The 12,744-nt window shown below is 39.8% G+C and overlaps 1 protein-coding gene across 1 annotated transcript; it reads left to right on the forward strand.

Annotated features, from left to right (window-relative positions):
* The first annotated feature begins 1,412 nt into the window (after nt 1–1,412).
* On the forward strand, nt 1,413–12,530 carry piwil1 (piwi-like RNA-mediated gene silencing 1). The gene is made up of 21 exons (XM_005729554.1): nt 1,413–1,523; nt 1,946–2,057; nt 3,186–3,291; nt 3,592–3,720; nt 3,820–4,034; nt 4,354–4,475; nt 4,690–4,770; nt 5,177–5,374; nt 5,733–5,841; nt 6,105–6,231; nt 6,577–6,694; nt 7,055–7,169; nt 7,249–7,436; nt 7,601–7,673; nt 7,911–8,111; nt 8,468–8,571; nt 8,746–8,816; nt 8,901–9,054; nt 9,332–9,457; nt 9,583–9,730; nt 12,073–12,530. Exons 2-21 carry the CDS (start codon nt 1,989–1,991, stop codon nt 12,187–12,189), a joined length of 2,571 nt encoding a protein of 856 aa, XP_005729611.1. The 5' UTR covers nt 1,413–1,523; nt 1,946–1,988; the 3' UTR covers nt 12,190–12,530.
* The last annotated feature ends 214 nt before the right edge of the window (nt 12,531–12,744 follow it).

The raw sequence follows: 12,744 nt of genomic DNA on the forward strand, positions 1-12,744 counted from the left end.
GGCGAGCTTGAAGCCTGAAGCGCATTCATCAACGTCCCTGGCAGGGTGCACCTTTCTCAGCCTCACACCACTCAGCTTGCAGTCCTCTCTCTGGCCCCGTTTTCTTCTTTTTCTTTCATTTTCCCCCCGTTTTTTTCTTTTTTCAGTGGCCTTTGTTGTTTTTTTAAGAGATAGGGTGGTTTTTGAAGATTTTTTCTCCTCCTTTATCAAAGCTTTTACAGTACTGGAACATTTTTGGAGGTGCATGTTGTGAGTAATGCTGAATTGCATCTGTAGCTGTTAATGAGCTTACAGAGACATACATCATAGTGGAGGTTTGCTTTTTGGGGGTTTTCTTTTTAGATTGTTACATCCTTTCCTGTTTTTTACCAAACAATTTGACTTGATGACACTGATGTCTCTGCCTTTAGCTCCCTTCAGTCTCCTTCCAGCAGGTAAACAGTGACTAAAGCAGGTCCTCGCAGATTCATCCCTCAGGTCTGAATATGTAATCACTCTTAGATCTCAGACATGAAAGACTTGCGTACATCTTCCTAAAAAAAATGCCCTCTGAGGTGCCAAGTTGTGTTTTAAATGGTGAGATGTTGAGAAGAGAGGCAAAGTCTGTGAGGAAATAATGGCTCATGATTAGGTAGGCCTTGAAAGAAACTGCTGACTTTGTGTAAGCCATTTAACACACTTCTGGATTAACATTTCTGTCATCATGGTGATAAGTTTACATTTGCACAGAAACTGAATGACACAAAGCCTTCATTGCCTTGGAAAAAGGCCCTCATCTATATAGTCATGAAAAGATCACTCACAGTTATCACTTGACTTTCATTCAGTGAGTTGTACAGCCCTCTTTTGTTCACCTTCATTCGGTTTAATACTAGCTAAAAGAACTGATAGGCTATTTTTAAGAAGATAATCTTTTATAGATTATGTTATATGGTGTACACACTCTAAGTCATCCTTGTCAAGGTGAAATTTTAGGAAACATTCTTTAGGAAACATTCTTACAGGTTCTTACTGGCCTGTCGGGTGAAATCTCAGGCCAACAACCAGCAACCATATGTTTAAGGCCCGCATCAGAGGCTGGATGAACTGTATTAGCGGTCATCCTGAGTCTGTAAATTTAATTCTACAGCTTTGCTGACATCTAGTGGCCAAAATTGAAATCACACTATTTTAAAAAAAATGCACACACAACCACCGTATCAGGTTAAACCACTCCGCTTAAAAACATAGTTCGGGGGGGGGGGAGTGCATTTTGTAATTACAGGTATCCCGTCATGGTTGGGTCCGTTTTGCCCGGATATAATTATAATATACTTATAATATATGGTTGATATGTGGATTAAACACATTATTTAATCTCAAGACGTTTGTTGAGAAAGTCGATGAAACTCAGTAGCGTATTAATTTTTTCAGTGATGCGGCCTATAAGTACATTGTGCACATTTCATTTTCCTCTTTGACCGGGACACCTGCTGTAAGGGAAAGTTAGAACGGTTTATAATAAGAAAAAAAAGTAATATAAAGTGAGTATTCTTAGTTAATATCATACAACATGTGTTGAAAACGACAGTAAATATTGAGAGTGACTCTTAAAGTTGATATTGAAATCGATTAATGATAGCCTTACCGTTAATGGGCAGATGTTAATTAGCTAACGCATTGGTCTCTATTTATTTGACAAAAAACGCTACAATTTACAGTCAAAATCTTGGATAACGCATGCAATTAATGTGCAAACAAGAATGTCACATTTTATTCTGTAAAACAATCGTACACAAAAATCGGATTTCTCGTTAGCATGTGGTCATTAGCTAGCATCAGGTGTAACGATTCTACTTGATCACAAAATGGCGGCGGGGTAAAAGTAGAGGGCCTTGATGTTTTTGCAACGGTAAATTTTGGTTGGCAAAAATTAATTGCATTTTTTTAATCGCTGAAAATTTAGAGTATCGCTTTTCATCAGCCGAAAAAATTGAGAGGGGGCGAAAATGACTGGCAGAGCACGAGCGAGATCCAGAGGAAGAGCGCGTGGGCAGGAGACTGCAGCACCTGGAGCGGTAAGGACACCTTTGAATTTACTGTTAAATAATCCTTTAAAAAAAAATCATATTCCCGTTACACGCTGGTTAACTACTTTGATTCAGCAGGGGACAGTGGTGCATACAGCTTAGGCCGCATGGCCGATAGAAAGACAACAGGCTGATATTTACTGTGCCAAGCCTTATATTACCCAATGGTCTGTATCTGTAATGCCAACAAGTTATTATGGGTTTTTTTGTTATTTCTTTTGTACCCCTCACCCGGAAAAGGCTTATAGGATGTCCTCACACCGCTGGGCATGCGCACTGGACAAGTTTGTGAATTCAAAACTGGAGAAGGAAATCATCTAGGCTTTTCAAATTGGTACCATATGAGTTAAAAGGTTGAGGGATGGCAGTGCCGACTGCCAGTATTTTTCCCTCTATACTGAAATTTGCCTCAAACATGCACCAGCAGGGTTGCTCCATTTGTTTTTGTGCTTGTATTATCAAGATCTACCTCACTATATAAAATACCTTGAAATAATTAGCTGTTAACCCATTCTGTATAAATAAAATGGAAGTGACTCATGAAACTAAGAAAAATGATGTGTCAGGACTGCATTTTTTATTTTTTTGTCACAGTGGGAATTCTCTCCATTATCCACAGGACTCACTGTTGTCATTGCCCATACTCTTTGAAAAAGACATGTACTGCATAAAACATGCTCAGCATTACATTTACAGAACGTAATTGTTCTTCTCACCTGTTAAAAGTGAAACGGCACACAGTGGCAGTCATTTCTAAAGTTGGACTTTAAATCTGAATTTTTCCAGATTAAAATGATTTTACATAATTTTGTCTCACCCTGTTGCATAAAATGCAGAAACAAGCCGAGGTGTGAAAAACGTTTTCCAAGCGTGATTCTTTATTTACTACAGAAAATACTGAGAACTTGCAGCATTAATGTGCTGTGGAAAATGTAAAGGGAAAACATTCTCTCTGGTATATTTATCTCATTCTTGGATGCGCACATTAAAAGTAATTGTCAAAAATGTGTCTGCAGAGTTAAGTTCCTTCTCGTGAAAAGAATGACCATGCTTAAAGCGACGTCACTTCTCCAACCTTCCTTTTGTTTTGTTTTTTGTTTTTGTTTTTCTTTCAAGAGTCAGGCCCAAGAGCCGGCACCAGCAGCTGCCCCTCCCCCAGAGGCGGGGGACCTGGGTGGTAGAGGGAGGCAGAAAGGTGCTCCAGGACCCTTCAGTGCAGAAGGTGCAGTCAAACAAAAAGTCGAGCTACATTTCTTCTGTTAAATATCTTTGTTTGTCCTTTCTTTACTCCATTTATAAGTAAAGTTAAAAATGTAAACTGATGAGGACTGCACTGCAGAGGAAACCATCTCTTCTAATTGTACAAAGAAATAAGGCAGTCCGATTCGATAACACTTTCTGTGCATTGCTAGAAATGTAAAATGAAGATTATATATTTGTAGACCGACACTATTGCCTTGTTGTTTTTTACATTCATATTAGTGCATGTGGACTGTTAACAGTCTTCATTTGTTTTCATTAGCTCTTCTACAGATTTCAGCTGGATTTCAGCAGGTGAAGCTTGGAGAAAGAGGTGGACGCCGCCGGGATTTTCATGATGCAGGCGTTAACACGAGGCAGGCAATGGAGCATGTGAAGGAATCCAAATGCGGTCAGTAGTTTTAAATCAAAACGATGCCAAATGTAACTTTCTGTAATCTGTGAGGTTTGAAAATTACTACTAAAATTCTGTGTGTGTTCACTTCCTCAGGAGTAACTGGTAATCCCATTCAGCTGACCGCAAACTTCTTTCGCATCCTGTCCCGCCCTCAGTGGATTCTGTATCAGTACCATGTGGACTTCAAACCACAAATGGAGTCGCGACGCCTGAGATCTGCGCTCCTCTTCCAGCACGAGGAAACACTTGGCTCAGCACGGAGCTTCGATGGAGCTCTGCTTTTTCTGCCGAACAGATTGCACAGCAAGGTACTGTGATGCTCCAAACATCACGCGTTATGAAGAAAGTGTTTGTGCACGCAGATGGAATTGCCTGTTCGTTATCATTGTAAAAAGAGTTGGTTTCCATAAATCAGTCAGCCTGAATGATCAGGTTAGTGTTAATCTCTTGAGAGATTGGAGTTATTGATTGCAAAACACTGAATTCCTGTAATTCTTTCAAAGTAATAGTTGTTATATTATAAATGGCACAGGAGTTGACAAAGGCGTTGCTTGGTGGCTTGGAAAGTTGTGGTCTTTTGACAAGCCTGGATTTTCCTCTTATCCAGTGTCTAACCCTCGTGTTTAGGAGACTGTGGTCTATAGCGAGACCAGAAATGGAGAGAAGGTTCAGATAACAATCACCCTGACGAATGAACTGCCCCCCTCTTCACCAGTGTGCATTCAGTTTTACAATATCATATTCCGAAGGTAAGCTCTCCACCTTTCAGAGCTTCTTTTTAAAAAGTGATGCGCAGCAATATTTTTCGAATGCATCTGCCAATTTAATGAAGTGATTTGCAACTGATTCGTAGTTTATGATTGTTGATCGGTAAAGTAAATAGTTGCATTTAATTGCAAACATTTTGACGTTGGTACAACTCACCAAAGTATTTTTGATGACTGGAAGCTTTAATGTCTACAGGATTTTGAGAATTCTCAACATGCAGCAGATTGGACGCAACTACTACAGCCCCAGTGATCCCCTTAACATCCCACAGCACAAGTATAGTTCTTTTATTTTTTCTTATATTAAAATTTAAGGCCTAACATTAACTGCAAAAGTTTTTATATGTATCAACATGAATGAACTTATCATTTTTCTCAGTACACAGTAACATCGACCGTCTGCAGGCAAAGTCCTCACAGTTTTTGCCCACTCATACATGATTGTGCCTGGCATAGTTGCCAGATGAAAAGGGTTTGGGGGGTATTTGCTTATCAACAGGTATTTAAAAAAAACATTACGAGCTAAAACAATTTCCTCTAAAACCTGATGGTGTCGGTTAGATCTGAAACTTTTAAACTCCTCATAAATGTCAAAGTAAAAGCAATGTATTCTTAACTGTTTTAGAAATTACGTAATTTAAAAAAAAAATTATTATTTGTATTTATTTAAAATTTTATGCTAGGTTGACCATCTGGCCAGGGTACACCACCAACATCTTGCAGTACGAGTCCTGTATCATGATGTGCACTGACGTGAGCCACAAGGTGCTGCGCAGTGAGACAGTCCTCGACTTTATGGTCAACTTGAGGCAGCAATGTGGAAGTCAGCGCTTTACTGAGATCTGTGAGAAGGAGCTTGTCGGGCTCATAATCCTCACGAAGTAAGATTTGCATTTAGCATCTTGTTTTTGTACTTGTGATGTGTATCACTCTAATGCAGGGGTGTCGAACTCCAGGCCTCGAGGGCCGGTGTCCTGGAGGTTTTAGATATCACCTTGGGTCAACACACCTGAATCAAATGATTAGTTCATTACCAGGCCTCTGGAGAACTTCAAGACATGTTTAGGAAGTAAGTTAGCCATTTAAATTGGCTGTGTTGGATCAAGGACACATCTAAAACCTGCAGGACACCGGCCCTCGAGGCCTAGAGTTCGACACCTGTGTGCTGATGCATTAGTTTCACAGTGCTTATGTGTAATCATATGTGACTTACTACTTGTGTTTATTTCTAATGTTTAGGTACAACAACAAAACCTACCGGATAGATGGTATTGCTTGGGATCACACTCCCAGCAACACATTCAAGAGGGGAGATGCTGACACTTCCTTTAAGAACTACTACAAGAGTGTGGGTATTGTGCACTCAACATTTAAAAAAAAAAAAGCCCTCAAGTTTTCATTACATGGACAATTACTGGCAAAGGCAAATATAAGAAATGGAACTAAAATTATCTAACTATTTAAAGGGCTAAAATTCAGATGCAAAATTTAAGAAAGAATTTGCATTTAGTGTCACTGGTGCAAAGTTTTTAAAGTGCTGCAAGTAGTAACTTTATGGTAAATTGCCTCAGTTTCAGTCCACACTCAAATATTTATACTTCCTGTTCTTAGCAATATGGCCTGGACATCACTGATGCAAACCAGGTGCTGCTGATCAGCTATGTGAAGAGGATGGGTCCTGCTGGAGCGCCACCTCCTGGTCCAGCCATGCTTATCCCAGAGCTGTGCTACCTAACAGGTTTAACCTTATTCTGTGCCATTTGGCCCTTTTTGGATAAATGTGCCTCTTTGTTCATCTGCAGGCATCTGTAAATATACGCTTCACGTCTAAGGACCTCAGTCCGTCTGCATTAAAGTTACAATGCTAATCTTACAAACATGTATGTACCACTTTCAACAAGGTACAAGTCAGAAATGTTTGCAGTTAGATTCACTAATAGTAATCCACAAGAAGGTATTTAGTTTGTTTATTCTGATACCTGAAACATTGGCCTCAGATGTGTTTTACAAGGAAGTTGTTTTATTATAACTAACTTTTTATAGGAATTGGATATTTTACATTTTGATTGGTTGTGTTTAACAGGCTTGACTGATAAGATGCGAGCTGATTTCAGCATCATGAAGGACTTGAGTACCCACACCAGACTGACCCCAGAGCAGAGGGAGGGACGCCTCAACAGATTTATCACTAATATACAGAGGTAGGTGACAGTCACTAGTAGAATCAGAATCAGAATAGAAATAAACGGATTGTTTTGAGTTATTGCCTAGGTGGTCTTTAATAGCTAGGCAATAATATATAAAACAATGATTTAGTGTTAATACTGGACTTGTCACATCTATACTGTGCTTAAGAGGAGAGGTGATTTTTGAGGCATATATTTTCAATTGATCATGACAATTAAAGCTCTGATTTTTTTTTTTTCCTAGAAGTTGTCTTCATCTCAGACACACTTTGGGTGTTCTGATAATATACTCAAAAGTTGACTGCAAATTTCTTCGTCATTATGTTCTGTCTGTAAGATTCCTGGCTTTGATTTACAGCTTAAATTATTTCACAGGAACGCTGATGCGCAAGCCGAGTTGGATAAGTGGGGACTCAGCTTTGATAAGCAACTTCTAAATCTGGCTGGCAGAGTCCTCCCTGTGGAGAGGATTTACCAGGGGTCAAGATCGGTATAATTTCTTCTTCTCAGTTAATTAAACAGATACATTTAAGGGCTCATTTAATATGTTTAATATAATTATCACATAGTATGACTACAACCCCTGGGCCGCTGACTGGGCCAAAGAGATGCGTGGATTAGCTGTGATGAGCGCTCCTCCCTTGAACAACTGGCTCCTCTTTCACACCCGTCGTAACGGCAATGAAGCCAGTTCTCTTCTACAGACTCTCAGCAGAGTCTCAGGCCCACTGGGAATCGCCATGGGAAAACCTGTCATGTGAGTTTAGCATTTTTAAGTATTTCTGCAACACATTTTTTTTTTTTTATCACAATGGACTGTCACGTATGTAAAGTGAAATTTTTGACTGTAACACTTGTAGGTTTTTTTTTTTCTTGTCTTTTAATTCACAAACGTTATCGTGCATCCTTGTTTTTCTGTAGGATACAGTATGAAGATCATCAGGAATCTCTCCTCGCAGCCCTGCGGCACAGTGTTGGACCCCAGATAGAGATGGTTGGTGATGTGTGAAGTGCACACACTTGTACATTTACATTTCAGTTTTCAGGTCTAAAATGTTTTTTATGAACCACATTTGCATTTAAATGCTCGAATTGTAGCCATTTTTTATAACTGACAGAAACTGCAGGTCAGTGTATTGTAGTTATGTCACATTGCATTTTTGCCATCAGGGATCTTAATTTTGACGTTTCCCAAAGCGGTACCAGACCTCAAGGTGTTTCTGCTTGTTAGGTGGTGGTAGTCCTCCCCAACAACAGGAAGGATAAGTATGACAGCGTTAAGAAGTTCCTTTGTGTGGACTGCCCCACTCCCAGCCAGTGTGTGGTGGCCCGTACCCTCAGCCGACCTCAGGCACTCATGACTATAGCTACAAAGATTGCGCTGCAGATGGCTTGCAAGATGGGAGGGGAACTCTGGAGTGTGGAAATCCCTGTAAGTCCCACACAAACTAAATACTTCAGATGTCAGAGATTAAAGTTTAAGGTGTTTTGGAAAGCAAAGAGTAGTAACTTTTGAATTGATTAAACTTTCTGGTGCTTTAGATGAGAATGTATTTTTTATTTTTTTTTCCTTTCATCCAAAACTGGTTTGATTGGGTTCACAATGCCTCTGACTGTCCTTGGGATGACTTCTTAAAAATAGATCCCCAGTTTGATCTCTGGAGGTGCAGAAATCATCTATGGTTCTGTAGCTGTCCAACATTAAGAAAAAGAAAGAAAATCTGCTAAGTCATACATCCGGAGCTACCTGCTGTGGCAACCCCTTGTGATATTGTCATGTTTGTGCAGCTCAAACAGCTGATGATCGTGGGCATCGACTGCTACCATGACACCGCTGCTGGGAAAAGGTCTATTGGTGCTCTAGTGGCCAGTCTCAACCAAAGCATGAGCAGGTTGGTTTCTGTAACTGAGTTGGGAATTCACACTGGGAGCAGTGCAATGCTCTCGGTTATGTTCAACATGTGCAAACAAGGCCTCACTTGGCGTTTTGTGTGTGTGTGTGTGTGTGTGTGGTTTCCCAGCCTTTAAATGCAATAGTACAGTTAATGATTCAAATGTTTTTCAAGGTGGTTCTCAAAGTGTGTGCTGCAGCACAAAGGTCAGGAGATCATGGATGAGCTGAAGAAGACTTTGAGTGGCAAGTTTCTTTTGTCATTTCAAAACCTTTTACTTTTAAATACACAGAGGATCTCAGAAACTGTCTTAACACTTTGTTTTCCAGCTGCCCTGAAAGAGTATTTGAGGTTCAATGGCTGTCTGCCTTCACGCATCATCATTTACCGAGACGGAGTGGGGGATGGGCAGTTGCACAGTGTGGTGAACTATGAGGTTCAGCAGATCATGGACTCCATCAAGTCAATGGGGCAAGACTACAAGTGAGTTTTTACATCTCCAACGGTTATGGTGTTTTTTAAATCTCTAAAAACGGTTGCCCTCAGAGGCAGTTAAATTTGCATTTGATAACACAAATGGTCATACATGATTCCTTCCTTTGATTTGAGAATTGTAAGGACAGTAAAGTAAAATGACTGGTTGGAACATGGACGTTTTTGTAGTGCTGTTAGTATTTATTCCTGAGCATCAAAAGAACAAAGTTGAGATGATTTAGTAGAAATGTCAGGTTTTCCCAGAGCCTCTGTCCTTTTGTTGTAGCCCAAAGCTGAGTGTGGTGGTGGTGAAGAAGCGCATAAGCAGCAGGTTTTTCGCCCACATAAATGGCAAGGTGTCCAATCCTCCTCCTGGCACCATCGTTGACGCAGAGGTCACCCGGCCAGAGTGGTACGTCTTGTTTTGAGGGGGGGGGGGTGTTGTTTTTTGGTTTTTTTTTTAGCTGTTAACGGTCTTTTGATATTTACATAGGAGCAGTTGTATTGTGACAGTACTGTTGCACGTTTGTTTTCTAGGTATGACTTCTATATTGTGAGCCAAGCTGTTCGCAGTGGGAGTGTCTCACCAACCCACTACAATGTCGTGTATGACACCAGTGGACTCAAGCCAGATCACATGCAGCGGCTCACCTACAAGCTCTGCCACATGTACTACAACTGGCAGGTAGGCTGGCATCAGAGTGACCTTTTTGAGTAGAAATCTTTCTACACTGAAAATGTTGTCTTCATCTAAACTGGTCATAATCAGGTGTCTTTCTCCTCAGTGTTTTTAAGGAGTTTTCATTAAATGATGACATTTTTGAATGATCGACTCTAATTTAGAAATTTACAAAGCAATACAATTTAATTTTAATGGAGGGAGAATATCAGTCAAAAATCAATGAGTGATATAATTATTTGATCCCCTACAACCCAGCCAGAATTCTGACTCAAATTGGCAAATTACAATCAAGGAGTTCAAGAGTGTCTAATTATAAAGCACACCTGTCTACAGAATCAATTTCTTCAATTAATTATATTTTTCAGTAATTGAAAAAGAGCTGTCAAAGGACAAACGGGGAATGGGATGTAAGAAGGTGACAATTACTGGTGCAATTATCTGGAAATATAAAATGACCATCAGTTGCCCTCGGTTTGGAGCTCCACATACGATCTTTGCTCATGGGGTGCACAAGAAAGGTGGTCATCAGCACAAAACTACATGCCAGGAGCTTGTTAGAGATCTGAAGGCAGCTGGGACTACGGACACCAGAAAGGCACATGGCACACCCATCTTAAGTTCGCCAGTGAACAACTAAATGATTTAGAGAACGCTTTGAAAGTGCTGCGGTCAGATGAAACCAAAATTGAGCTCTTTGGCATCAGCTCAACCCGCTGTGTTTGTAGGACAAGAAATGCAGAGTATTACCAAAGAACATGATCTCGGAAACTTTGTACTTTGGAGGTGTTTTTCCGATAAGAGCACAGAAGACTAAAGGTGGGTCCGAATTAGGGCTGCCACAAACAATTATTTTGATAGTCGACTAGTCACCGATTATTTTTGCGATTAGTCGACTAATCAGATCATGCATCCATTGGACGTAAAACGTACAGCTTATTGCACCAGCAGCATCTGCTCTTATATAACTATCATTAGTTTACAGCTTTAAGTGTTTATGGTATGTGTTAACTAAAAATAAAGACAAGATGATAGTTTATTAAAGTTTAGTGAAATCTGCAGATTGTTTCGGTGGAGTTTAATAAACTCAGCCGTTGCTCCTTTATAACAGGACACCGGAGTAAATTCTCGCGCATCTCACACTTCTGATAATCAGTTGTCTGCTTGATGTTTATTCAGCTGTGTAAAAACTAAAACTTTAATCTCAGCCAAACCGATTTACTCAGGAACAAATAAAATACAAAAAAAAAAAGCCAAACGATAACATTTTTAAGTTATCTAACTGACTTATATATCATGTTTAACCTGAGTAGTGAAAGACGGCGTTGGGTCTGAAAACGATTTGCCGGGAGTCCGGTGTTCTCACCGGCTCTGGTGAGCCTTGAACCCTGGCTCGCTATCGAGCTGGTGGGTAACAGACGTCTCCGAAAACGTCAAAGCGCTTTTGAAAATATGTGGTTGTCTTGATAAACTGAGCAGATATTTGAAGTTTACACGGCTACATTCTCGCCTGAAAATATGTTAAACGTTTATTTTGTGACCCAGAAAGAATAATAAGAGTAATATTAAAACTAACTAGCTGCCGCCATTGTTAGAAACTGAGCAGGGCCGCGCTACGAATTCTGGGACACTGCTTCTTCTTCTTCAAGGTTTAACAGCAGCTGGCATCCTTGTACATGCAGTGCTGCCATCTTCTGCTTCAGTCCGTTATTACACCCTTAAATACTACTACTTATTCCTGCGTCTTTTGGGATCTTACAAAGCTTCAAACGACACATCAACTATTAAATTAGTCATCGACGATTTTGATAGTCGACTAATCGTGGCAGCCGTAGTCCGAATCAGTCTTCCACCATAATGATGACCGGCCAAAGAAGTAGTACATTAAGGTCATTGAGTGGTCTAGTCAGTTTCCAGACCTCAATTGTATAGAAAACCTGTGGAGGGAGCTTAAGCTTTGAGTTCCCAAGTGGCAACTGAGAAACCTAAAGGATTTAGTTTCTGTAAAAAGGACCGGGCCAAAATCACTCCAGAGATGTGTGCAAACCTGGTGACAGACTATACGGCTGTACTGGCCAAGAGTTCCTTCACCAAGTACCCACTTGTGTTTTACTTGTGTATCAAATACTTTTTTCACTCAGTGACATGTGAATCCATTCATAACTCTGATATGTTTTTTTTTCTGTATTTGTTAAAATAAAACTGCCATTAAAAATTAGACTTCATTTCTGTGTAAGTGAGCAAACGTATAAATTCAGCAGGGATCAAATAATTTTCCCCGACTGTGTAAATGTCACTGGCTATGGCATTGTGTTGGTCATGCCTGATTGTTTTTCTTTGTGCTTTAGGGGATCATCAGAGTGCCTGCTCCCTGCCAGTACGCCCACAAGTTGGCTTTCCTTGTGGGTCAGAGCATCCACAAAGAGCCCAATATGAAGCTGGATGACCAGCTTTTCTACCTTTAAAGATAAAAAGGCCCAGTTTGCATAGACAATCTTATTTACTAGTTTTTGTTGTTTGAGCTTAGTTGTTGTTGTTGTTTGAGCTTAGTTGTTGTTGTTGTTTGAGCTTAGTTGTTGTTGTTTCGGAGGCCAAATTGAATGCAGTAGTTCGATCAGTTATACTTTAAGTGATGGGAAAAGTCTTCTTTTTTTTTTGTTGAGTATCTATAATCTTTGGTTTTGTTATATTTGAGCCTTTTATTGTTATCATTTGCAGCACAAGATTTAACCTAGATGCTGTCACACTTTCTGTATTCATTTACTCACAAATCAATAAATCTGTTTGTAATTCCTGGCATTTCAAAGCAAGTCAGTCCAATATTACATTACAAAATATCAAATTTATTTATTTTTTTTATATAAAAGATTGCACATGCACACCCACACAATAATTTGTAACCATCAATATAGGCTGATAATTCTTATCATAAAGCTAGCACACAGTTGCAGACTTTTAAACAATATGGTCTTCAAGACACCATGGGGAAAGCTTAAACTGTTTGATTATAAATTTAAATG

This window comes from Pundamilia nyererei, unplaced genomic scaffold (genome assembly GCF_000239375.1).
Source record: "Pundamilia nyererei isolate P.nyererei 1_Seehausen unplaced genomic scaffold, PunNye1.0 scaffold00033, whole genome shotgun sequence".
In the NCBI taxonomy this organism is placed as follows: domain Eukaryota; kingdom Metazoa; phylum Chordata; class Actinopteri; order Cichliformes; family Cichlidae; genus Pundamilia; species Pundamilia nyererei.